At 37.9% G+C, this 27336-nt stretch overlaps 1 protein-coding gene across 4 annotated transcripts; it reads right to left on the reverse strand.

Moving 5' to 3' along the window:
* Positions 1 to 592: 592 nt before the first annotated feature.
* Positions 593 to 26644, reverse strand: rsu1 (Ras suppressor protein 1). 4 transcript variants are annotated; one of them, XM_066683122.1, is made up of 9 exons: positions 26576 to 26644; positions 26047 to 26158; positions 25547 to 25597; positions 21977 to 22097; positions 19587 to 19705; positions 18579 to 18661; positions 17758 to 17872; positions 13611 to 13743; positions 593 to 1404 (listed from the first exon to the last, which is right to left on the reverse strand). In XM_066683122.1, exons 2-9 carry the CDS (start codon positions 26153 to 26155, stop codon positions 1302 to 1304), a joined length of 834 nt encoding a protein of 277 aa, XP_066539219.1. In that variant the 5' UTR covers positions 26156 to 26158; positions 26576 to 26644; the 3' UTR covers positions 593 to 1301. The 4 variants fall into 4 exon arrangements, with proteins under 4 accessions (XP_066539219.1, XP_066539217.1, XP_066539220.1 ...); XM_066683120.1 differs by having other exon boundaries at positions 26499 to 26605; XM_066683123.1 differs by having other exon boundaries at positions 26464 to 26583.
* Between the last annotated feature and the right edge of the window lie 692 nt (positions 26645 to 27336).

A 27336-nucleotide genomic window follows, 5' to 3' on the forward strand; every position in this document is an offset into this window, starting at 1 on the left:
TAATATTCCATGAGACAGTTACACTGTTCTTCAATGAAATTTAAGGAGACAATGCTACACTATAATTTTACCTACTTTAAAGCTACGGCAGGAGCTTTCAGAATGATTAGTTTATGTACAGTACGTAACAGCACCATCACGTACACCGTTGCATCCAGGCAAAACTGAAACGTTTTTGGCTGTCCATTCAGGACACATGCTTTTGGAAGAACAAGCTGTCCATTGTTTGAATAGCTTGTTAACTCTCTCAAATGAGCCGCGAGGTTGCTTTGGGACTGGTCTCCACTTTGTAAACCATTCAAAACTCCAGTCTGCAGCCATTCATATGAGTCATTAAGAGCAGGAACCATGGCAGAGTGAAGAGACAGATGCATGCCCCCGGAGGCAGGACCCAATCCTGCACAGACATGGCTAAGACCCCTAAAACCCCTCCAAAATCCCCCTCCGGTTACGCAACAGCCACCACTGCCAAGCCCAGCACCAAAGGACAGAAATTGCTCTTGAGAAAAGCTGTATGCCTTGTTTAGACAGCTCAAATCAAACCATGGTATATGATAATATTCTTTCTTCTCCACTGCAGATGGCTTTGCTACTTGTCTCTTAGAATGGTAGAGTGTACAGATCACAATTGCAGCAGCATGGAAAAATAGTTATTTTCAAAATAAATAGTGTTACCATATGCTTCTTTTTCTTTTCTTTTTTTTTAAGTCAAAAAAGGTATTTTTCATGTACGGTTCTAACTAGCAATCGATAAGAAAACAGAACAAACAAAAACAGAACATGGCTAATATCTCAAAAATAGTCAATGTTCTGGACGATTTCGAAAGCAAAATCTCAAATGATAAAAACATCAAAATTATAGGCATGAACATCTTGGCATTTGCAAACTGGGGCTGTCTCCTAGTTTGCATATTTCTGTCAACTGTAACAGTGTACATCGGAATGATGACAAAGTGGGTGATTGCCATCTACTTATTCAACAACTGCTTTTAAATGTCTTTGAAACAAAACCTTTAGCACTTTTGGCAGATTTTACTGGAGAGTTCAGATAATGACTTTAAAAATAACACTTGAGTACATGGCAGTAATAAGATAGTGGGTTGATATAATATAGCTAAGGCAACTGGCTGTTTGAGACATGGAAAAACAGTGATACCACACGTGTAAAGTGATAACATAACAGAGTATAAAAATCCATTGTGTGTTCCTTTAGTAAATAAATAGAAAAGTGAAGAAAGGCACATGCAGTGAGGTCCAGCTCGTATGGGCAAACAAAGGCCCTTCATCATCCCTCCTCATCTTCACTTGTTTTTGGCAGCCAGGGGCTTGCGGCTGATCTTCTTGGATTTGTCATTGTTCTTTTTGGGTGGTTCAGGATTGGCCTGCATGTGTCGCCCATAAAGACTGAAAGGCAGAACATAAGCACACTGTTACCACACTGGACAGTTTAGCAGCATAAAATCATACAGAAAAAACAATAAATAAAACAAACAAAAACACTTTTTTTATGAAGTCTTTCAAGAGGGGGAAGAGGAGCATTTCTGGGGACTGCTGGGCTAAAGGAGGCATAATTGAGTATGCCACACACTGATGAGTCCCCTACTGAGACAGCAGACTCTTTGTGCTGTTTAAGGCTGTCCAACCACAGCTGTGTGCTGCATAAAAGCAATGCACAGAGAGACAATTATCCAAAAGCGGGCCGCTTAAGGAGAAAAAAAAGAGAGAGAGAGAGAGAGAAAGAGAGAGAGAGGATGAGCCATTTCCAGTCCACTGCTTTTCTCAGTGTAAGAGGCACTCAAAGGCTGAGCTAAGTGACACAAGGCGAGAGAGGGGGAGAGAGATAGAGTGGGAGAGAGAGAAAGAGAGAGAGGGGGGGGGGATGGACAGGAGATAGTGTGAAAGTATGTGGGTGGTTGCAGAGGCCAAGCTAATTGATGCTATACTCCAGTTATTGCCAAAATAATAAGGGTCTCTGATTGATTGTTGACAAAGTAGCTGATGATTATGGGGTCTGACACACTGCAGTGAGTATGTGAGCAGCTTCAGGACCGAGCAGATTCAGAGTGTAATTAAAGAATGCCATTTGAGAAATAATTCTAATTGCAGACCAGCAAAATGTCACGCAAGTGTGCCGCTTTAGGGCTAGAGTTCATATTTAATATTTACAGATGACTACAAAAAGCCACTGCTGAGTGTGTGGTTAATAAGGTTACCCCCTCAATACACACACAGATTCTGACTGAAAAATGCGCAAGAACTCAAAAGGTGGTGACAGGTTTTAAATGTGGAATCTCTTTTTCCTGTTAATAATAATATTATTAATAGTGCAAAATCTGGTAACATATCAGAGCAGCATGCCTATTTTCTCTCCCCATCTCGCTTTCTTTACTGTCTGGAATGCCCCATCTCTGGGTTCTCCCCTGGGCTTTTCCAGCGACTGTTCCCCCCAGCTTCCTCCACAGCTGCCCAGTGAGGCGCGTAGGGAAGGCTCAGATGGGAGGGCTCTATAGTGGCCCCTGTGGAACCGGACAGCCTGTAAATACCAGAGACCTCTGTGACACTTCTCCATCTCAAATGTTGTCGGAGGAATTATATAAATAAAACAGACTGTCACCAACACACTTTCCTAACTTCCCAAAGAAAAAAAAAAATTAAATAAAATTAACTTGCACTTGACTTGAAAGTGTAAGAATATATTGGAGGGTTATCATTTCGCTACAGATATTTAATTCAGTGTCTGCTGACCTGGCAGTCGACTGAATATGTACAAATTTACTTTTACAAGAAAGGAAGAAATGAATCAACAAAAACAAACAAAAAACAAAAGTAGAAACAAAACAAGTTCAGGTCAAGAGGGAAAGTGGCCAAACAATGACAAAGCGTTAAGAAGAAAGGCTGCTTGCTCATTATGTCAATAAGAGCTCAGAATGCAACTACTGTCATAAAAAATTCCAACTATTTATATATCTGATCAATCCTGATAGGAGAGTATAGAGGGAAAAAAGGTATATTCGGTCATACAATTAGAAAAAAAAATATAATAAGAAGAAATAAATGATGAGAGGGGTTTGAGAGATGAGATACAATATCAAAATGAAGTGAAATACTGGACAGACAAGCAAGGCTGTGACTGCACTGGCTAAAACATTACTGAACTGTTCTCCAGTTAGTAATAATTACTAATATATATGATGGAACAGATAAAAACATTGCTGACACATTAGTGAGTTACTGTTTGCATGTAGTGGCATCTAGACAGGGACTGTGAGCTGATGGTTTTGTGGCAAGCTGGGGGATCAGCACTGACAGATGCACGTAGATGTTGGTGCTGAAGCCAGGGCTAAATTGGACTGTTTTACATCAGGCTGATATGCTGAGGGTGCGTAGGGAATCACTGAAGCATTTTCTATCTCTCTCTCTCTTTCTCTCTCTCTCTGTCAGCGTCCCTCACCACTGACAAGCCCACTAACATGGGAGGAATACTGAGAAACCAGAGTAGGGAGATACTTGAAAAGACAAAAAGATGTATGAGACCAACACCTTCCATAGGCCTGTCTCCCACCAGCCCACACAGAGGTAAATGTACACAACATGTTGTGAGCCAGAATTCAATTGTGATATTGACAGCACTTTAAATATTATTTTGGTTTCCTCAATATTGAACCCTCTGCAAGGGTTTATTGTCTGGACGCGTCCAGCTATAGGTTTCAGTAATGATCAGAATTGGCAACATATACAACAGGTAATTGTAATTGTAAACCAGCGCTTCCAGGCTGCTCTTTGCACAACTTTGTGTTATCTGGAGGCCCAATTTCAGCTCTTCTTCAGACCATGACCATGAGCATCACTATCTGCTGCTGTAGTCACAGCTTTCTCAAACATAGTCACAGCACCCAGGTCTCTGATCCTAGATCAATGAACAGCAAGCTTATTACTATAACAGTATGGCTTTACTGCCCTGCCTTGGTATAAACACAAAGATTTCCCATTCATCTGCCCCAGCAAACACTTAGAGCCAATTAAAGCCCAGAACTGGCACTGCCCAGTTAATGGAATCTGATTCCTGATAGCTGGAGGGATTTTATTCCTGTGGGCTCCTCAAATACTCTCAGGTTAATTAATCTCAGTTAATAGCCTATATATCTGTACATACAGCTCATAGAAAAGGGTATGTCCATGGAAATGCATATACATCTGGTTGTGGGCTGCAGTATATACAGTATGTTCATCTGGTTCAGTGATAAATGTACTAGACGTCCTTGGGTCATTGATCAGCCTATGAGCCTATTGAGGCTGGCAGTAATTTCCATATTTCTGGTCCTCCTCTTATAGAGTTAAAAGTAATTCATGATTAGAAAGAATGTTACTTATCCTCTAATGAGCTTCAATTTCCAGTCTCACAAAGAATAGAGCTAAGTAGCATGTCCCCCAAAAAAAAGCCTCTTCAGCATATTAAAAATCTCTAATCAAATAGTGGCATATGTTAATGAAAGTTATGAATTATTTAGTCATGCACATTACTTGATCCATACTAATAAAACTGCTAAGAATGTAAACCTAATACATAGAGTCCTGTGCAAAAGCCAAAGGCCAATTTCCATGTTATTTAATTTGTAGTATTAATCTTTGAGAGAATATCAAGCTTGACTCTTGTATTTCATTTGAAATCTTTCTGTCCATCCTTCCACTGTGAGCACACAACTCAGTGCTAGGTCTAAAATGACATGAAGCTGCCAAAAAAAAGTACAAACATTTGTACATTTTCAAATCAAACAAAACTGCTGGTGTTCTCAGAACAATGGACTGAACTTTAGTAGAAAAAAATATAAAGAAATATATTATTTCTGTAAATAATTGACAGCAAATGTCCCAAAAAGAATCTGAGATACACTGTCTGAAAAAAGTACAGTATAGGTACATTTTTGTTTCTAAAGGTACAAAAAGCATAAATGTACTTTTAAAAAGGTACTACAGTGGGTTTGAAGCCCAGCTGTGTTCCCTAAATGTACGTACCATTCTTTTCTCCAGAAGGAGATGTGAATATTAATTTTCATTATAGAACTGTGTAAAATAAAAAACCATAATGGAAATGAATAGGGGCATTAAAATCTGCAATCATTATAGTATATATTACAATTATGTTTCCTAATTAAAAAGATACTGAATATGTACCCCTGAGGGTACCACCACAATGATAGCAAGAGGTACCACTACAGTGAAAGTTATTCTGAGTGTATAATAAATGCAAACTATGGCCAAAATAAATATAAACAAATTTAGCATATGAGACCTGCAGCACATTAAAAAGAAAACGTTTCGACAGGCAAAATAAAAGTGAAAATGTTATACAATAATCTAGTTACACTTTGAAACTTTCCACTATAAGCAGTGAAAATACAAACTTCAGTCATGGCAGGAGTAATTGCATATGTGTGGAAGTTCCACAGACATACCGGGATTTTAGGGAGACAATTGCTGCTGTCAGGGTAATGTCTTTTTCTGTGAAGTTAACGGTTATTTCAGCAAGACAATGCCAGGTCTCATTCTGCAAGTGTTAAAACAGCATGGTTTTATAAAGAAAAGATTGTGTGCGCCTTACTGGCCTGCCTGCAACCAATATCTGACTCCTATTGAAAATGTAGTGCATTGTGCGTTCCCAGATAAAGACCACAGATTGTGGAGCAGATAAGGTCTTGTACCTGTAACAAATGTTCCCTCAGTTCCCATATGAATAAGAGTACAGGTAAAAAGTAAGGTGATGTAACAATGTTTTGGCCATGCTTCTCTCCAAACTTTGTGTGCTAAATGCACCAAAGTCTAAATTTGTTTATATTTCCAAAATACAACCACACTGTTCAGTGAAATTATTGGAAATATTTTCGTATTGCTTCTGTCAATTAAAGAAAGTTTCCAGAAACTTCACAAATAGTTTTTACTGCATATTACAAAAATATTTACTTTTCCAGTAATGTGGCTTATACTTCAGCACTAACCATTAGCTTTGTGTTGACAAAACGTCTTTTGACAGGGTTTCCTGAAAACCCTACAAAGGGAATATCCAGAGAGAAGAATTTTCATAGCATATAAGCTATTCAAACCAATTAATTTTCATCTTCAACCAACATATGAACATACACAGAAACACACATATACAAACTGTGTCATTTACCGAAACATTGCATATTTCAGTGTGCCATAAATGATCTGGCAAAGGCAACTGAGAGAAGTGTAAATTAGAGAGAAAAATTATGCACTAGGGAGAATAGTGGACAAGAAAAGACTGTAATTGTGGCTTTATCAGACATTACCAGTAGCAGGTTACTGATCATTTCCTTCCTCAGCCAAAGTACATCAGATAACATATCTAAAAAGCCTCGAGCTGTGACAGCAGCACACTGGATGAACACTCCGATCAGTCTAAAGTACAATCCACCATGACACAACCAATGGAAATCCATGCCCATACTCAATGAGACTAAATGACAATAATGAAGATGCATGACAAGCAAAGTAGTTCACAACTGATCAGTCTCCAGATTCCTCCATCATTAGTTAGTCTCTGGATGATGATAATGATTATGATGAAGTGTGTTGTTTTGCTGACCTACACAGCTGCTTTGTTGCATATTGTGACTCTGGAGTTGGAAATAAAGATACCCACCACTGCTAGCCTCTGCACAGATAACCTTGATGCAACAGAGACTTCATCACTTCTGGAAATTTTTTCACTAAACCGCCAAACCAGATGCATCATAACAATAATCAAAAGACAGTGTGTTGTGAGTTAATGGGTAATGCTATTATGCTACATCATGTTACATGTGTTGGAATGGTCTTTGTCATGAATAATTAAATCTGTAGTAAAAAGAGTGCCTACACAGAGCCATGGTGAGAAGGATGTAGTTTTGTGCTTTAAAGGTGAGGGCTTAATGAAGCCTCTGACTGATAGCCTATAGGAAGCTATGGAGGTGTGGAAGCAGGCCCAGAGAGCTGTCTATGAGCCTGGGCTAATGAGAAGCGATGGGGCCTCTCTCACCTCCCCAACCTCCTCAGTAATCATAAGCACACAGAGACAATTGTGTATTAGCGCATATTCAAAAGCTTCTGCAGACCTCCTCTGAACACAGGCCAAAGAACAGATTTGCAGGGTCCTCTTTGTAAAACTTAAATCATGGAAGAACACATAAGTTAAAGTTACTAATCACTCAAAAACACAGTCAAATGGGGTACAGGCCTGGCTTACCCAAGAAAAAATTTAATCTCAATTTAGGGAAGGTTATGATAACTGCCTTTTTAAGAAAACCTGCAGACCGAAATTCTCTGACAGGCAAAGGCTCCCCATGCTCCAGTGTCAGGGTGCAGCAATGCATGACTCTAATTAGAGAGACAGTGGAGAGGTCTGCGAAGATCTCTAAGCATAGTCAGCAGACAATTTTCACATGCACAATAGGGCTGGCTAATGTACACATGCAAAGAGACCATTGAGCAGATGGACCTATAAACGCAGCCATAGCTTCTGCTCTGTATACAATTTTGGCAAGTTATTCTCATGTTTTTATATGGCAAAAATGTTGTGGTTAGAAAATGCTGACAAACATGATCTCCCTCATTCTACTACACTGTTTAAGAAATTATATTTTAATATTGTCTAACGATTTTCTGATAAACAAGAAGAGGTATAATTACCCACAGTAATAAAGGTATGTGGTCTTGTGCCAGTGATTCAGTGTCTTTAAGAAGTGCTGAGTACTCACAGTCACTAAAACTGCATGATTACAGGTCTCCTAGTGATCATTAGCCCTGTCACACCCACAAATCTCAAGCTACATCCACTGTACTCCGCTAGATCCATCAAAGTCTGCAGTGTCTACATGTGTTCCACATTTCCACCACTAACAGACAATATCAATGCTGTTCCTTTCTAGTTAAGGAGGAAACTGTACTAATCAAATCAGATGTCACTGTAATGAATTGCCTTAAAGTGCCTTGTTCAGTGCATTTTGCATGACACTAATCACTAATTACACATGGGAATATCTCACTTGTGTGAACTGTGCACTTTGCTGTTGCATTTTTCTGTTTGAGGAAACTGCATCACGACCTCTAAACCTCACACTGGGACTACGTGGAGAGTCTTATGGAATGCAAAGATTGGAACTTTTAAACATGTGTTTGAGAAATCTTATAATGACTAGTAAAAGACTATTTCCAAATTGTCCAAGTCTGTGGAATGAGACCATCCACTGGACATGCATGGATATGTGTGAATGTGTGAGAATATGAGTGAATAAATGAACAGAGAGAGAGAGAGAGAGAGAGAGATGCAAGAAAAAAGGTGCATGTGAGAATGAGTAATTAACAGTCTGATGTTATTTATACAGAATAAAATGCAATGAATTTATAATGTATGAGCAGTGATTATGGTCATCACCTTAATGTAAAGGTACATGTAAGCAGGAATAAGTGAGTGGGGAAAAAAGTATGAGAGAGTCCAAAGGCTTGAGCTATCTTAATTGTGTTTCTCTACACCCCCCCCCCCCCCCCCCCAACACACACACACACCACCCCCACCCAGTCACTCACAGACAGCTGTGACGAGTGCTCTGCACAGGGCCTGCTTCTGCTGCTCACTATCAACAAGCGTTTAGAGGAGAGGATGAATAAAAGATGGCAGTGAGGCAGGCTTTACGATATGTTAATGCATTATGAGCATGCAGTTGCTCTCTCACACCGTCAGTCAGCCAAAAGATCCCTCTGTCAGGTTAACAAGCCACTCCATGAAATATGCATGCAGGTGCCCCCACCCCTGCCCAAACACACTCTCTTTTGCCATGAGACTCCCAAACTATCCCCAGCAGAGGAAAGGAGAAGAGGGGAGAGGAGAAGATTTAGCAGAGCATGTTTTCATTCATTTTAACTCCTAAACGGACAAGTGAGCATGTTCTTCAAGCATGTGTTCTCTCGTGGGTCACCAGAGACTAAGTTAAAAGGCACATCTGCATATGAGACCTCCACAGGGCCTGGCACTCTATCATACAGTGCAACACCTTCTCCTCTACAGACCATTACACCTCATGCCAGCAAAGGGAAAGGGTCCAATGAGGCAAAAAATATCTTCCTATAATTCTCAATGTAGAACTTAAAACTAGTGATTTAGTACCTTATCAATAAAAATCAAATACAATTTTAAGTAAATATTACTTAACATTTTAAAAATTATCATGCATTTTTATAAAATCATGAAAGACTGCTGTGTCATACTTAAATTCTGCTCCCACTTGATCTGTGAATTTCTTCAGTGCTCCTCTCTTCCACCAGTCTTTATTGTAAAGGGGTTTTGAGTCGCTGAGGTGAAATGAAGCTTTATAACTCCAGAGGAGGGAAACATTATTTTAAGGAGGAACACTCAACCGCTCACTGCCTGCTTGTGCACGAGATCTCTCCATCTCTCTGGCATCTCAAAGGGTCTGGGCGCCCTGCAGGTCTGACGGCCTGTCCCTGTGTGAATTAGGCATGTTGTCTTCCTCTCAAGGACAGTAAACTCCAGTAACATGCATTATATGTTATATATAACATGCACTAAGTGCTATTCTGCAGTTGTGCATCATTTTGGAATGTACATATAAACACCTCAGTCTGAATCTATTATTGTAATGAAGTCAGTCTGACTGGAGGAAATATTTGCATGTAAATGTAGCCACTGATGCATCATATACTTAATCTCTAAAGGTGTCCAGTGCAATCAGACAAACATGTTAGTAGTGGTCAAATGTTCTAAAGTGAAGTTCCAATGGATCTGATTTCTTGCTCCAGCACATCCCACATACTCAAATCGGACTGAAATCTTAAGAATTTGGCGACTAGTGCAACACCTTGAAATATTTGATTCCCCAGCAGAACATCACACTCGCTCCACCAAAAGCATATTAGATAGGTTTTACCTACTGAAACACTTAGTGTTTGTCACTTTTTGCCTAGCTTGCTGCGATTTTGACTGCTGATTCAGATCAGTTTAGTTTTGACTGCTTGTTGAATATTTTCTTGTTGGTTTTACAAATATTATTTTGTCCTGACCTGATGACCTGATGGCCAGAAAAGTCTCAGTCTGTGGAACTGTGTTCTTTGTACTGTAGATTTACTGTAATATACTGTGTTTATTGTAAAGCATATTCCAATATTAGTATTTTTAAACAAAATTTTAAATTGAGTGTGCAGAACTGATCTGCCTTGTAATGACCGTCAGTCAGTGAGAGATTTTGTAAATAATGAATATCGAAATAATGAAAATTGTGGGTTTAAAAAAAAAAAAGTAGACACACAAACACACATTATTGAAACATTTTATATAGTGAAATATACTGAATTATTGTCCAGCCCTAAATCAAATTTAAAATATGAATTGATTAAAAAAAACCTTATTATTATAATATATTCTGGTCTGATAAAGTGATGAAACAACTACTAAAGTAGCCACAACTATATGCTAGTTATGTTCGTTGTTTCTGAAATATACAGAATGAATGACAATGAGCTAGATGAAAAATAGAGCTGGGGAAAGTAAGGGCCCAGTGCTGTCTCAGCTGAAGGACATTTAGGCAGGTGTAAATGAAACTGTTGAGCCATGGACATATCGAAAGTCCACACTTCGCACCCTGTTAACGCTTGTCTAACGGGATTCACAAACCTCCACACATTTACTTTCTTACACTCACTCACTCTCTCTCTCTCTCTCTCTCTCTCTCTCTGACACACTCCTTAGGCTCAGACCTCCTGGCTCTGTCAGTAGAGAAATAAGCTCCCTGCAGTCCCAATGTTATGAGAATCAGATAACCAGATGAACACAGAGCTACAGCAGAAGACAGCTAAGCAGAGCAGAACTGAACAGCTAGAGCAGGCGCAGAAAAGCCAGACATTACTGGACCTCTTCTCTGTGGCCTTAGCAAAAAAAAGCCAGCTGTGATTTATTTAGCATCAACCACAGGATCTACAATCAACAATGGCTGCAATATGATTTCAACTTCAATTGAAATTGACATTAACATGCCTCATAGGACCTTAGTGACCATAATTGTCTAATGACACAGACTTTGTTAAAGGTGTTCATTTCTGTTGGGAAAAGTGTATTTACACAAAAGAGAAGTTTTGTTCAGGTGTTTTATCCTCAGTGCAACTCACCCCAAAAACATAATACGCAGCAATAGGAGAAATTCCTTCCTGGCCTTGTATATTTCTTTCAGGTCTTTCTCTTAGTTATATGCATACAATAAATTATCATTTAGCATATAATGTATAGGCAGCACCAAAATGCAAAAATCAAGTCCAAGCTGCCAAAAGTGTACAAATGGATAAGTGTGTCATGAGCAATGACTTTTCTATTGGAGATATCTGACTAAGGAAATTAGCATATTTAGCATTCTGCACTTTTGATGACAGCCTGCTTTGTAATTGATCATAACTGCAGATAGTAATCACTAAATACACAAATTCCCATTTGTCAAAGGCTTACTGCTGCCTCAGCAATCAGTCATATAATTTCAGCGTAGCATGTGGATATAATCATTAAAATGGCATAACCCGTTGTGACCTGCAGGAATAATGCAATATCAGGTCCAAAAACGTACAACATGCAATGTATATCCAGCACTCTAAAGCAGTTTCCCAAAATTTTTGCAAACGCAGGCCAGCTTACACCCCTGGTACATTTTGTTCTGGGTAAGGGGCTTGGTAGGGTAGGGAGTATTGTCATAATATTTTCCTGTTGTCATTGTGTATTTGCTGTTATCAGGTGTTTTTGTTGCCCAGTCAATTATGAAGAGTTGTTTTGGAGGTTGTCAAAGCTAAAAGCTCGGCACCACACAGATATATAGATTTAAAACACAATAGCGTTATCAGTGCCACTGTAGCAAGTTCAGAGTATTATGTTCAATTCAATCAAAGTTTAAATTATAATGTAAGTGTTCATTTTTGGTCCCAAAACTTTGGCCTCTTGTCCCAGTGAAACTTTGGAAATAAATAAGTCACATATCCATTCGGACGTGCATTAGCACATGGAGACATAATGCAGTAAACTCAGATGATATAATCTCATAAGTTTACTTTCAGTATTTAAACTACTATCATTATATCTTTAGATAAAATGTATTATTAATTCAATTCATTTTTTTAAATAATAAAATACTGAAATTTGTTTATTTTTTTTTATTCCCCATGCACTAGTTGGTTTTTGAGGACCAGCAACAAACAACCTACAGCTCAGTACTTTTCCATGGCCTGGTGTTTGGAAATCCCTGCTGTAGGATACTATATACATAGACCCCACATAAAAACAGTTTAATGTCATAACACACTTTAGGTTAGACTGATATTCTTCCATAATAGTAAAGGCAGGCATGTTCGTGCCTTGGAGGGAGATCAGTTCCAGTAAGTGGGTTGTGGGTCTCAAAGGACTTGAGCTCAGCAGGCAGCTAAATGATCAAACAAAGGGATTTGCCTCTCCTGTTGTGGGGGATTGAGAAGTGGTAAAGGATTGTCAGTGATATGCTACAATTAGTTCAGAAAGTTTTTTCAGGACTAAAATAAAATACTGACACTACTAAACATAATTGTGAACACCACAGGTATACATAAAGAAAAACTCCACTCAACAATGAAGGATTACACCTTGAAAGTGGGTGTTTGCTTTGAGTCTAAAGTTTTCTATATAATGTCCAATAGGGGCCAAACTATATTTTAAAAGGAACAAGACCAATGTAAGTTTCCAGAGAAGTCCTTATAATCCTGTGGATGTGTGATTAACACTGGAAGAGAATAACACAGCAAAACTGCCCAATAAAATTAGGTTTTTAAGAAGTATTTCTAGACGCAGACTGACTCAAAACAAGAACGTATTTTATGTCAGTATTGTTTTTGCCCTCAAATCCACTACTGGTGTATAATATTAAATAGCCAAAGGATAAAAGCTTGTCATTGATGGAGATATCACTGAGACATGAGATTTCCTCTGCCACTTATAAAAGACAAATGCCTCCAGCTTTCACTTTAATTGGTTTGGTTCTGTGGTAAATCGACAAGACATTTAATACAAACGACTGCTCATCTTTTTTTCATTGAGCCAACCTTGTGCTTGTTCCAGAAAAAAATTGTGTAAAAATAAAACTGGCCTGTATTAGATATCTAAATTTATACTGAATATTCAATAAAAGGCAGACATTTCATCAGCAAGATATGTCTTATTTAAAGGACAAGATAAGAAGACAGGTTATGTTCAGGAGAATAAGGATTGTTGTGAATGTTTTTTTTTATCTAATTAGATTGCACGGTGAGTTTTGGTATGGCTATATTTTGCAAGCCAAAGCAGTATTACTAAATCCATCATACTGCCATCATGAAGATCACGGACAACACCAGGGTTGTCACTGGGGTATAAACACAGGGAGGGTCACAGACTAAAATATATGGCATACAGGCTGAGTTCTCTGTCAGCTATGCTTTCTGTCTAAAACATCTTTCTCTTTCCCTTTTCTTTTTTCTTTTCACATGTATATGATCCACTTACATCTTAAGCTGTAGTTGTAGACTGAAAAGCAAAGGATGGTTGTGAGGACACTTACTACTTATAGGTCTCAGAGCGAACATATTCAAAAACATGGGAAACGCCCAGCTGGAACTGATCTGCAATGGGAGTTACCCAGGGGTTGTTCTCTGCTTTAAACACCTGCTTCGGGCCAGTGAGGTCCAGATTTCCTAAACAAAAAAACAAACAAACAAACATAAATTCACAGTGTTTTACAATGTATGACTATCCATGAAACGAGTGCTTAAAATTTATCTCCAAAGCAGATAAATAAACTTACATCAATCAACCACAACATTAAAACTATTAAAAGTGACATTATCCCATTACAAGAAAATGAGTAATTATCAAGGAAAGATCCATCCCAAGTAGCGATGGGGCAGAGAGGAATAAATACAGAAAGGAAAGTGAGAGAGGAGGATGAAATTCAGAAGCAAATGAATGAAGAGGGGAGATTGTGTGATTTACAGGAGGAAAAGAGACAGCAGTAAGGGAGCAAGGGGAGAGATTAGTGAGGGGTAAAAAAATGTGAAGAAAAAAGGAGGGGAGAGAAAGGGAGTGAAAATTTTGACAATGTAACAGTACAGGTCACAGTGCTAATGTGGCACATCGTAGCACACAAGGGGCCTAATTAAATTGTTTCTGATTAGAAAGTGTTGAAAAAGCTGTCAGAGAAGCAGCTAAATTAAACCTGGGCCCTGGCATACAACGTCATGCCTCACAAACCAGTCAGACAGTACCATTAGTGCAATTTAGCTGTTAATCTGTTGCCTCACATTCAGCTCCACTGGTGTTACATAGTCCCCATGAAGTCCTGCTTTACCTAGCTAAGAGATACGGCTAATGTGAGAATAAATCTATCAGACCTGTGAAACCTGATTCTTAAATAGATCTTATTTCGGATACCTCAATAAACTGTACTAAGCAGAAACAAACCTGAAATAAATATCAAGGATCCATATTTATCATGTTTACCATAGGTTTTGATTGCTATCATTTCTTAACAAGTTTTATAAATATTTATGTGCCATCCATCCTTCGTTCCTTCAGCTCAAGAATACTCAAAAAGTGTCATTTTGAATGGCTTTTGGTGTCATAATGTGCCTGCTCTGACTTTGTCTCTCCCTCTCTCCTGAGCTTTCTCCTCTCCATGTAGTACTCCTCTTTTCCCTTGCCCTCCTCTGTGCGCTTGGCTGCTCCTTGTTAGCTGGGCTCTCCTCTTTGCTTCTTTCATGTACACACACACATATGCGCGTAGACACACACACACATTTCTGTGGCAGCTCTAACGAGGCTGGGCTATGAAGCACAGGATTAAGGAGACATAACGGGAGGGTCCTAATAAGCTACATAGGCAAAGCCTTCCCTGCAGGAGGCACAGGAAAGGACATGGCACTGGTCAGATTGAGGCTACCACCCAGCTCACATCAGATATCCAATGTACTTTTTTTTCTGGTTTCTGAAAAGTCTTGATGGGGTTATGTCCAGGATGCAATATTGTATGCAGGGAAAACTACACAGGGATGTTCTCCTATTCTTAAATAGTTCCCAGAATAAGTGTGATTTGAGTTCATTAAAGTTATCCATGTTATTGCACAAACTTGCAACATATAAAATTGTATAGGATTGTAATCCCTCTAAGCACTGCCTAGTGACATAGGACACTAATAGCTATCAAAATATTGCATCCAGAAGAAAAACCTAAATGTGAAATGATGGTATATAAAGATTACTAGGATTGAGTCTTTACACTGGGCCTTCTAATTGTTAGTGTAAGATCAAAAAATAACTTGCTTTCTGATCCAACACCAACATTATTAAAGGGATTCAGAAATTTTTCAACAAATAATTTTTTTTTAATTTTTTTAAGGAAACTGAATGTGTGCTTCAAACAACAGCTAGTGAGAGTTCTGGGAAAGAAGTAAATGGAAACATCCACGTGCATGGACAGCGATAATATACAAGATTTTTCACTAAGTCGCAAACATTTTAAGGTTAATACCTGTGACGGAACAACAGGAAACTATTTAAGCCAAATCTGCCACAGCCTCTTACCAGGCAACACTAGTCAATAATTCTATATAGCAGTGCGTCAAAAATGTGGGCGACGTTGGCTGTTTAAGGCCAATTATCGCCTTCTCAGGCAGGCTCTGTGTGTGTGACAGTAGAGAGGAGCAGTCATAAGGTAGCCTATACTCAGAATAGCCTGGCCAGGCACCACTCCAAAGTAGCCTTTCTGCCCTAAAAATGAGATAAGACTGTCCAAACCAGATTTTAAGAACACGATAATATGTTTCTTAGGACAAATGGGAGAAGTAATGCCTGTATAAGAGAACAGGGCAGAAAACATGTTAATTATAAGGATGAAAACATATGATAAATTAAGCTGAATGTTTGCTGAAAAGAAGAAAGCCAGCAACTGTGTGTGTGCGCATATGTGTGTGTGTTTTTTGGGCGGTGAGGCGCTCAGCCAGAGAGCATTTTGACCTGTGCTGACCCCTATGGGGCTCTGTGAAGCATTCAGTGTTGAGAGTAGAGAGAGAGATGAGACAGAGGAGCAGGTGATGCCTGCTGTCTCATCCTCCACTGGGTCAGCAGGGCGTGGCTGACTCCCCAATGATCCACCAACCAACCACAGCACAGCCTGCGAGAGCACAGTGACTCTTTCTGCTTAAAGCATGATGGACTAAGGGGCTATTGACTGGTGTTTTCACACTTGTGCATTTACCTGTTTTTTTTTTCCTTGTGCACATGTCTCATATGCCAAGCGCTCTTACAAATTGTTGTTTTGCAAACAGAGCAGGCCCACAGCGCTCTCCTGCCATATTGTGTGAGTGAGTGAAAGAAAAAGAGAGAATAATGAAGAGCGAGTGTGGAGTTTGACATGGCCTTTGACACTCTTCAGTGAGAGCTGTTGCCCATTAAGTCAAAGCTCATCATATCCCTCAGCATGGCTGTTAACTATAGCATCAAGTAAACAAATGCCAGTTACATTCAAACACAAGTGTACATACAAACTTGGCAGAGTAAACACAGCATAGCAGCCGTGTACTAGACTAGCAGCTTCTCAGGAGGAATACTACTAACACAACTGTTACAATGTCATAAAAACAGCCTGATGTCATACTATTACTAATGACAGAGCTTACGTTTACCTTAGAAGAAGAAAAATGGCTGACATAATATAAGTTTATATTAATATTTTACCATCATAAAAATTCATTCGCTCACTAAAATGGACCATGATGTTTCTTCTCAGCTTTTTTAAATAAGGATACATGATGATATAGCATTGTTACTTCCGGAATATTTGCATTAAAATGATTGAAATCATAGCAATTTTAACTTAAATAAAATATCATTTTACATTTCCTCATAATAATAATAATCCTGGTTGATCTTCACGGTTATAGGTTTTATAAATATTTCATTTCATACGCATGTCCTGATATGTACACAGAAATATTTTTGAATTCTCCAACCAGAATTCTTACATTGGTGCCTAGATCTGATATTACATTTCAACTCAATAAACCCAATTATTAACAAACAGGTTGTTTTCACATATACCACACAGTACTTAGTTGCTTCAGGTTTGTATAAGTTATGTGGTCCTGTTTAAGACATTGATTTTGATAGTTTAGTGTACAATAAATAATTGCAGTTCCAGCAATTTGAACATTGCATTCTAACAAATTGTGATTTCAATGTATAAAACAAACAAAAAAATAATATTTCATTGTCACAGAGAGAACGAAGTTAACACAGCCTGAGTCACCCAGAGGGTTGTTCACTGCTTTTCTCTTTTAAGACTAAAAATGGAAAACCAAATAACAAAAAGATATACAGACCAAGAATATACCTATTGTGGTACTTTTTATGTTCAAAATTCCATAATTTTTTCCTCTACAGTGAGAGATTCCATATTTTTCCTCTATTTAAATCAGGGATAAAATATTAAATTGCACTTTAAATTTAATTGCACATTAAAATATCTTAATCTTAATTAAATTTGTTATATATTTCACAAAGTCAGAATACTTAGATATTAAATATGTTGTGACATATCTTAGATTTGTTTATTTTCTACAAAGTAGAAACACAGCGTGCACATCCTCCAAGTTTGGTGATTCCAAAATATTTGCCAAATCAGCACACGCGCGAAAAAAAGATCCAAACCTCACCAAGTTCAGGAGGCAGCACAGTCAGTCTGTTGCCCTGGATATGCAGCTCCTTCAGCTGAGCCAGTTCTCCTATCTCTTTAGGCAAGGAGATCAGGTCATTATCCCTCAGACTCAGCTGTACAGAGAAGAAAGACCACATAAGAGTTCCATTTAGATAATGCCATTATATGAAAGCGATATTCATTCATTATTATGGAACATCACTCATTTATTTATACATTTTCAGTTATCGATGGGTTTATGATGTATAAGAGAAACTTGTGTTGTTATTATAATAAAAAATAAATGCTTCAGTTCTGCCCTGTACAGTTTTTCTCTGTACATGTAACATAACAAAAAGGCCATAAATAAGTCCATGAATGAATACAACGTTATTTATATTTCAACATGGATCCAATAATACACTAGCAGTGTCACATTAAAAAAAGGCTTCGGAATGTTGTGCCTCTTTTTTTTTTTTTTTAAGGAAACAGGTCATGTTTGGTCAATGTCCTTGAAGTAGTAATAATATCCATTAAATGTTTAGAAAATAATATGGTTTATCATAACAGGTTGTTAAACATGTTGATACAATTTCAACGTATCACCATTCCACAAACAAGTTTAAAATCTTCAGTATGATCACTCATAAGCCTGCTTTATCACCCTATCACACCTCCATGAGATAAGTGTGGGACGTCAAAACATATGAAGCAACACATGTAACCCTAAATGAGCTCTCAGGAGCTTGTGATAAAGCACAACATGCAATGTAAAAAATAAACCTAACAGCCCATTGAAAAAGGGGATTGATTTCAGGGGAATTTAGATAAATTACTTACTATCTGCAGCTTGGTCAGCTTGCCGATGTCTGGGGGCAGGATCTCAAAGTCATTGTCACTGAGATAGAGTGCACGCAGGGTGGCTGAAATGAGAGAGCGAGAGAGAGAAAGGGAGAGAGAGGGAGCGTAAGGCAGGCCATGGTACTACTGTCCTGAGCAGAGTGCCACCTGATCAATAAAGATGGTCAGGCTTGATTTATACTACATGCCTACACCTGTGTCTGTCTGCAAAACCAATGACATAAAGAAAAAGGTGAAAACATGATAGAACATACAGATACAGTGTAGAAGTCTTGGCATAAACAAAAATGGCATCACACGCAGACAGTGAAAGGAACAGGCACATGCATAAGTGCTAAGAAAATATACATTTAAAAATGACTGAAATATTTTAAAAGGCCATTTTACTCCAGTGTCCTGATTGCATGATAAAAATACAGTTCAAAGAGTGTGTCTACCTTTAAGTTCTGCAAGCATAACTCTTTAACACTTTTTCATAGAGCCTTATACTTTTCCTATTCCCCCTTCCTCATTTGCCAGTATGGTTTGCTGCTTCTGATTGTCCTTAATCACCTGAACCTCATGCATTAATCAGATCCATTTTAATTTGCTTATGGAATCAGAGGTAATATCAGAGGCTAGTCGTCAGCGATGATAAATAGAGCAGGGAGGGTGTATGTAGAAGTGGGTGGAGGGGAGTAAAGGACTGATTACTGTGCAGCGTGTGCTCTGATCATGTCATCAGTATTAAAATAACAGCCCATTAACGGACTACAGTGCACTAGAGACGGTCAATGATCATCATTGGGCCTCTAATGGGGAGGGGTTGATTGGAATGATAATGATGATGAGGATGAGGATGATGATGAAGAAATTTAGTCAGTTGACTGTTGTTCAGTTTGCACAGTATTAGGTTTGACAGCACTCTGAAGTTAGGACAAATGCATGTTGTATATATAAGAAAAAGGAATGGTTTTGAGAGGGAATGAGAGTGATAGAGAAACTCACTAAGGTAGAAGAAGTTCCCTGGGAGGGAGCTTTCATTCAGATTGTTGTATGTGAGATCCAAGACCTCCAGTGCTGGGAGAGACCCAAACCCTCTAGGCAGGCTACTCAACCTGTTCATGCTAAACACATCCACACACACACACAATACAAACTGAATCTTAACATGGCTATACAAAACAGCTACACAGTCAAAGAGCAGAAAAATAAAGATCAATAATCCTTTGACTTAGACTGATGCCCCATGTATAAACTCCTTGACTGTCAATACTAAAGACAGCAACATATACAATACCGTGCAAAAGTCAGAGATTTTTAATTCATGTAATATTCAGACAAACAGCACAAGTTAAATGAAATTAAATATCAGCATTGTTAAATATACGGCTTTTACATTCAAAGGAAAGTAAAGGGGAAATAAATTAATAAAATTTTCCAAAAGAAGAGTGTAAAAATATATAAAAAATAAATAAATAAACAGGACTCCTAAGTACTGTGCAAGACTTGGTAGTTACCATTAAATAACGTTTCATGGTAAAATGGCAACTCAAAATAGAGCAGCCATCAAGAAGCCACAAAAAATAAACACAAATGAAGAAAATTTGCATATCAAAAAAAGACAAGTGTTCTCAGAACAATCAACCAATCACACAAACCCTGCCCGCCGCACCCTAGTGGGCTAAATGCACAGTTTTGTTGCATTTTGTGCAGTGACAACAAAGCATTTGAAGTCTGAATGTGTTTGGCAGACAGAAACATACCAAACAGAAATTCAAATAGCTTCTAAGAAACAAACAAACAAAAAAAAAAAACAAGAAAAATAGCAACGTCTAAATGTTCAAAATTAATTTAAAAGGTAATATGAAAGAGTCATATCCACCTATAACCATTTTTGAGCTTTGAACTAAGTACTCCTATTTTATTTTTAGTATTAGTATTACAGAATAAGAAATGGTCATTTAATTGTAGATTCTTCAGTCCTGCCTTTTTCATCTCTACACATCATTATCCATCTAATGGACAGGAGCATTTCATTTTCATCATTTAATGGATAGGAACTACAAGTTTGATAGCAGACATCTTGCTCTCTGAGGCTACACTGAGCCTCGTGAGTAAATGAGTACTGGTCTGCAAAGAGTTGAAGGTGCTTGACAATGAGCTAAAGAGAACTGAAGAGTGTATGTGTGTGCACGATACAGAGAGAGTTGAGATCAAAGGCTGATTAACTCAGGCCACTTAAGCCTCTCTTCCCTAAGTCTATATGTCCTCCCCAATTTCATTACCCGCCTTTCCCCTCATAGCACAGTGACAGCACGCTGTCGCAAAAGACATACACAGTTTTGCAGCGGATTTAACAGACACAAACAAACTGATTCCGCTGTGTGTTTGTGAAGCAATTACAAGAGGTGGGGAATTGTTTTGACAAATGAGATCGGGTAGGCAGGCGTACACACGCTCACACCGGGACTCACTGCCACGAATACAGCACTGCGGCTTATGTTTTCAAGATTATGCCTGGAAATGACGCGTCTGACAGCAAATCAATAAAAATGTGGGATGTCAGATGCAAGGGGAGATTGTGGTGCTCCTTAATCCCGCGTGACATTGAGGAGGCCTCTTCTTCTCAAACCTCAAGGCTTAAGAAGGGCCCCTCAGGATTTAGGTGTTGGTAAACGTGCCTTCTGCAGTGGGACAGTGTGATGTGGACTGTTGTAAAATTGAGGAAGCAAGTAGAAGAGTATAATGGTCTATGTGGTCTCTAAAGTACAAGCTCCTAATATTATATTTAGGTCCAGTTTATTGCAACATAAGCAAACAAACCAAGTAAAATGAGCGTGAAATTTAACTCTTACTTATCTTGTTTCAGGTTTGATGCTCAAGACCCCGAATTCAGCCAAATGAATATAAATCTACAATGAATACTATTAAAGCCTTTTCAAAATAAACTAAACTTTATACTGATTCTATTATTTGCATATCCTGTCATATAATGTCATGATCAATGTCCAAGGCATCTCATAGAAAAAGCCCCATCACACATTTACTCCAAAACTACAACTGCTGCCAAGCTTGCTAAGAAGACACAACATTGTTTAGCCTTTGAATTTAAAAAGTCCACATAACATATATCTGCCTCAAACAAAATGGGTAAAACTGCTCAGATACTCTGTATCCGTGATGAAGAAGTGTTGCAAAATTCTGTCAATCATCTTATGATCCTAAACACTTAATTGTATGTTTCCGTCTTTAAGTAGACATATTGTCACCATAGAAATATTGTATTTACAGCCCAGTAAATACTAATTATAAAATATATATCTTTAAAAAACATCAAAAAAGCTAATGAAACATTGAGAGAATAAAGGCACATGAAAATGTAAATAAATGCTTACCCTAGATTCAGGTGTTTGAGCTTCTGAAGGCTGCTAATCTGAGTGGGCAGCTCCTCTATCTGATTGTTGAACATGTTTAAGACCTCCAAATTCTTAAGGTCAGCGATGTTTGGAGGAACAGCTTTTTTTGAAAAAAATATATATATATTGTTTTTTAAAAAATTGGCACAGTCAGAGAACAGAAAAACAGGACATGTAAATAGCAAGCTGTCAATATCACAATTTCAAATTCACAAATGCAGATTTAGATAAAAAAAAGTTAGTCATTACCAAGAGTTCAAATAGCATCTAGGGGCAGGACAGAGGGCTTGCTAGTTACATAGCATGGTTTAACAAGCTAATTATAAGAGCCAGGGCAATGGCACTCTGTCTTTGATGACTCAATTACGGGTCACTTGCACAGCAATAGATTTGACATTTTAATGATGAAAGCGTTTAGCATAACGGTTCTGTCCCCCTCCCATTTTGGCCAGTGGCCCCGCCCGTGCTCCTTAGACAGTGATCAATGTGGATAACAGGGCACCTATCTGATTACTTTCAGATCAATTGGCCTTCATTATAAAAAGGTAGGTGTGGGTTACACAAACACATGACATGAATGCTTTGTGAGAGAGATCAACTCCACAGAGTGCTTACAAACATACTGATACGATATCAAAGGGACATTTCAGGGTTCTAGAATAAACCAGCAAACTGACACAAACTGGATATCTATACCTATGATGGTCTACACCTCATGTTCTCTGCTACTGCTCTCAAGTAGTAATGCAGTATGCAGAAAGCAATATCCTGCACTGAAATAAATAAAAATAAAAAAAATACAACAAAGGCAAGATGGAAGCCCTGGAGACTTTTAAATGTCTATAGAATTTGAACCTGTAATGTTCAGTAAATGTATTAAAAAGGTTGCACGTTTAATAAGTACTAGCAACCTCAAAGAGATTACTGTTTGTATTTTTCAGCCAGTTGCTCTTAAAACATTTATCCACATCTATCTTCACACTTTATCTGGGATTTAAAAATCAATACCATATGTTAGCCTCAACAGAGCAGTGTGGGAATATGCTGTAAATCAATGAATGAATAGTCTTGGAAATTGCATTTGTTTCAAACCCTAAATACCAATTCATATAAAAACTAAATTATGTTAATTCGTCCCAGCTCTTCTTCAGGATGTAAACCACAAACTACTACTCATCAGTTTAGGAGAGGAACTGACTTGACAGATTATAAATAATTCATTATCCAGATGAATTGTTGTTCCAGAATACAGTGAAAGACAATGATCAACATCTGGATAAAAAATGTATTTCTTACTACATATAAATGGTCACATACTGTGTTAAATCACACTAAAATGAGTGTCTGCTAAGCACTCTAAATGTTAAAAGGCATAAAATCTATATTTCTCATGTAATCATTTTTTCTTGAGCTTCATGGGTTTAACACCACCATGGAAAGTTGAAGTATGAAAGTTTTTGTTTGTTTACATACTGCATTAAGCCATTTTATATTAAAAGAATGGTTTTAGATGTGATTCTATAAGTAAACATCACACACTCAATACTGTATAAGCCTGCATGTGCTCATATATACATATAACAATCTTGAATCTTGAATCTATTTGTGATAGCGGCTGTGTAGATACGTGAATAAATACATGAGCTTTGAAAGTCAAAAGCTCTGGCTATTTCTCTTCGAAACCTCAAGGCTATTTAATGGTAAGTGTGATTGATAGTAATAAGTGAATGCATTGTAAAGACTGGATGGTGGAGAGAGGTTTGAAACCTTTGCCCTATTCTTTCTCTTTCTCTTTCGCTCTCTCATTACCTGGGCAGCAGTAGTGTCTCTCATCCCTGCCAGCACGGGTACTATACTATGCGGCCTCACTAATGAAAGGGTTCCAAATGTCAGTGTAATTCCTGACTACCTTGAAAAGTTCAGAAAGATGGCAAGGTTTACATCTCTGCACTTTATGCAGACAGTCACTGAAATGGGAGGATTCACCCATAGAAATAAGCAGTGTGATTATAAGTCCAAGGGTATACTGAGAAAAAGAGGGTGAAAAAATTGACACTCGAATATGAGAGGATGGAATATTTAAAATGTACAGTGAAACCAATATAAATGAATACGCAGCAACTACATTTGCATAAACACACGAAAAGAGCCTAGTGTCCCATGCTATATTATTTGACTTGTCTGTGAAGCATCAGGTAAAAAGAGCTCAATTCATGGATCTCTCCTGCAGGTGAAGAGACATGGATGAATTTAATCTAATTACACAGCTTTGATCATCACTAAAAATAACACCTGACAAACATGAGCAATATCAAGTTTTGAAATCTTCACGGAGATTACCTTGATTTCGGTGCAAACAAACAAATCCTTCTCAAGCATTTACAGTAAACATGAAACCTGTAATGTGAAATATGTAGCTTTCTGTTTCATGGTAAAGTTCTGGAGCAAAATATTGTCCAGCCAAGACAAAAAAGCCAGTGTACTTAATGCTGCTGTTTCCAGACCAATAAGGTCATGTAAGACACTTGAAAACGAACAGTAAGAGATGCTTTTTACACTATTTGGAGGAAATCCAAGCTGCAATTACAGACTATAGTTAAAATTTTGCCTATATTCTGTTTGAAAATCACGAACAAAGGACCAAGTGAAAATGTATAATTATATATCATTTATTAATATCGAAAGTGTATTTGCAACGCGCAGGCACATTTGAAGTACTGTCGTTACTCACTTTACCATTACTGTTTAGCCAATGCTGCTCTCTGGTGGTTTAAATGAGAACACCATTGCCATTTGAAGGATGGCTAAATCCAATCCATTTAAAAAGAACATCTATGACTGTGGGAAACGGCATTAATTCCTGGTTTGTTTATATTCCGAATCTCAGCATTTTTTAAGGCAGAACAGTAAGTCTGAGGAGAAAAAAAAAACATCTTTTGTTTGTATATGGCTTACGTTTTGCTTGTCTAAGCTTTACCACAGAAACCTGCTTGTAAATTGACTTGTTTAGTTTTTAGAACTTTTGGTCCATTACCTTATTCAGTTTGCATGCACCTGAATTTAGAGTGAATATGAAAATAAGTCATTATCACCCACATATGGAGTGAAAATAAAGCAATATCCCTATCTCTTTTTTAATGCTTGCTGTGCTCTTTGACATTTTTCTGTCATGCACAGAGAGAGAGAGGAAACCTAGCATATCTGACGAAGCCACTGCTTTTTTTTTCTTTACTTGTTTACTGACAAAAGGTTTTCATAAACACGTTATACCAATTTCCAGCATGTAAACAAACTGGGGAGCTAACAAATGGTAAGGAAACCTATTCTAAATTTAATGTTTTTTTTATTATTATTATTAGTATAATTGTGAACTTCACATTTAAAGTATGAATTTGAAAAATTACCAAAGTACTGATTATATTTATTATTATGAATTAGTATTTTTGAAACATGATATCAAAACTCACTGACAGCAAGGCTAAAATCATTAAAGATGTTCAGTTTTTTAAGCAAGATATTGTCAAATAGACAATGAAATAAAGTACTTACCTGCAAGCTTATTGTGGCTCAACACAAGCTGAGTTATGTTGGACAAGGTGACTACAAGACAAAAGAAAATAAGACAATGATCAGAGTTCATTACATGTAATGTACTTGCCTACCTTAGCATGTTGAATAAATCTTTCAAACCATTTTCCTGAATTAACAGGAGATCTGTGACAAATTCTATATACTGTTGATGCTTTTATAGTGGGATTAAAATGCTGGAAATATTCAGAGTCTTAAAAGTATGAATCTGAAGCACAATTAAAAGCTCTAGGATTCCGGTTTAATGTTCTGTTTCAGGAGGGAGGTTACAGCTGTAAAACTGTAGGTTAAGATTGATACTAAAATAGTAAGTTACTAGGCTGAGTATAGACCGTGGGTTTAAGTCACTCGAGCCTGTGGTCGGCGTATGAGGTGAACTGTTCCAACACACAGGAAAAATCCTAAAATGAAAACACGACTTAACCAAGTATATGGACAGCAGTCTAAGATGAGATACTCACATAAACCAGTAATGTCGAGCATGTTGGATATCCCCCTGTCGCACATATCCACCTCGGGGACATTTTTATCCCTACTCTCCTCCACTATTTTCTTCAGAGACTTGGACATATTCTACAAAGAACGTAAAGAGAATAGTTAAAGGTAAAAACACACGAGAAGTGTTTCAAGGCTGCTACTACAGTGTAACAACTAAGGGAGTAACGTTAACGTTAATGAGGTTGAAATCCCCTTCCTTCTTTCCCGTCCCACCTTAAATGCTTCAGTACGCGTAAATGTTTCTGATAAAAGATGGAAAGGGAATTCGAATAAAACACCAGCGAAAAATAAACTTCGGCTACGTGTAGAAGTCGCTAGCTTATCTGCTATCCCCACAACTAAGTACCGTTAGTCTAACAAGAGAATTAGAGTCCATTTACACAAATAAACCCGGTAAAAGCTGTTGGTTGTTTACTTTTCGGAATGTGGCAGCTCTGTGTTATAAGTCTAAATAAAAAAAACCTATGGCCTCGGGCTCTATGCGCTGCTTACTGCTCAGAGACACAGCTTCACACCCAACCGGAAACTGCCTGAAATTCTTCACTGTCCATAAAAGGCCGCTACCTCGGAGCGGAGAGGGAGGAGAGTTTCTGAGATAGAGAAACATTTGCAACCAATCAGCGGCGGCGAAAAGGAGACAGACGGTAAGCAGAGCCAATCAACACGCAGAGGCATTATACGTTTTCTATCCCCACCAATGAGTGAAGGGCAGTGACATAAACACCATTTGCCGTAAAGACGCACAACAACATCAGCAACAACTCGTCCTACTACCCCAACAGCGCCACCTTCAGCTACGGTCTTTTGACATTTCCATAATGAAGGATTATTATTTAGATTCAAAATACAGAGCGTAGATACAATATATTCCATATACAAAAGAAACATTTTAAATGATTAATGTCAGATGTAATTCAGCTTCTGTAAAGAACCGTACCCTACATGTGTCCCTTTCCCAGCGGTCCACTTATGTACAAAATCTGTGGATTATTTACCAAAAGTAGACAAATTAATTATTTCCATGAATATTTTAAAACTTCATTTATCCATAAGGATTTAATAAGGTGAGATTTAGTGTGCTTTTGAGATGTCATATCTCAAGTTGATCAGACAGTAGTGCTGCTGGAATAAACACCACAGAGTCACTGCTGGACTAAGAATAGTCCAGCAATCAAAAACAAGCATCCCAACAGTGTCTGTGACCACTGATGAAGGACTAGAGTATGATGATGATGAACACAAAATGTGAAGCA

The sequence above is a fragment of the Hoplias malabaricus genome, chromosome 10 (genome assembly GCF_029633855.1).
Source record: "Hoplias malabaricus isolate fHopMal1 chromosome 10, fHopMal1.hap1, whole genome shotgun sequence".
Lineage (NCBI taxonomy): Eukaryota > Metazoa > Chordata > Actinopteri > Characiformes > Erythrinidae > Hoplias > Hoplias malabaricus.

What these genes read in the sequence shown, in the direction of transcription:
- rsu1 (XM_066683122.1), bottom strand. Translation starts at nt 26,155, where the DNA reads ATGTCCAAGTCTCTGAAGAAAATAGTGGAGGAGAGTAGGGATAAAAAT. An exon ending in CTCAAACACCTGAATCTAGG is followed by an intron (nt 19,706 to 21,976) that starts GTAAGCATTTAT and finishes GGATGTGTTTAG; the next exon opens with CATGAACAGGTTGAGTAGCC. An exon ending in AGCTGACCAAGCTGCAGATA is followed by an intron (nt 17,873 to 18,578) that starts GTAAGTAATTTA and finishes TTCTCTGTACAG; the next exon opens with CTGAGTCTGAGGGATAATGA.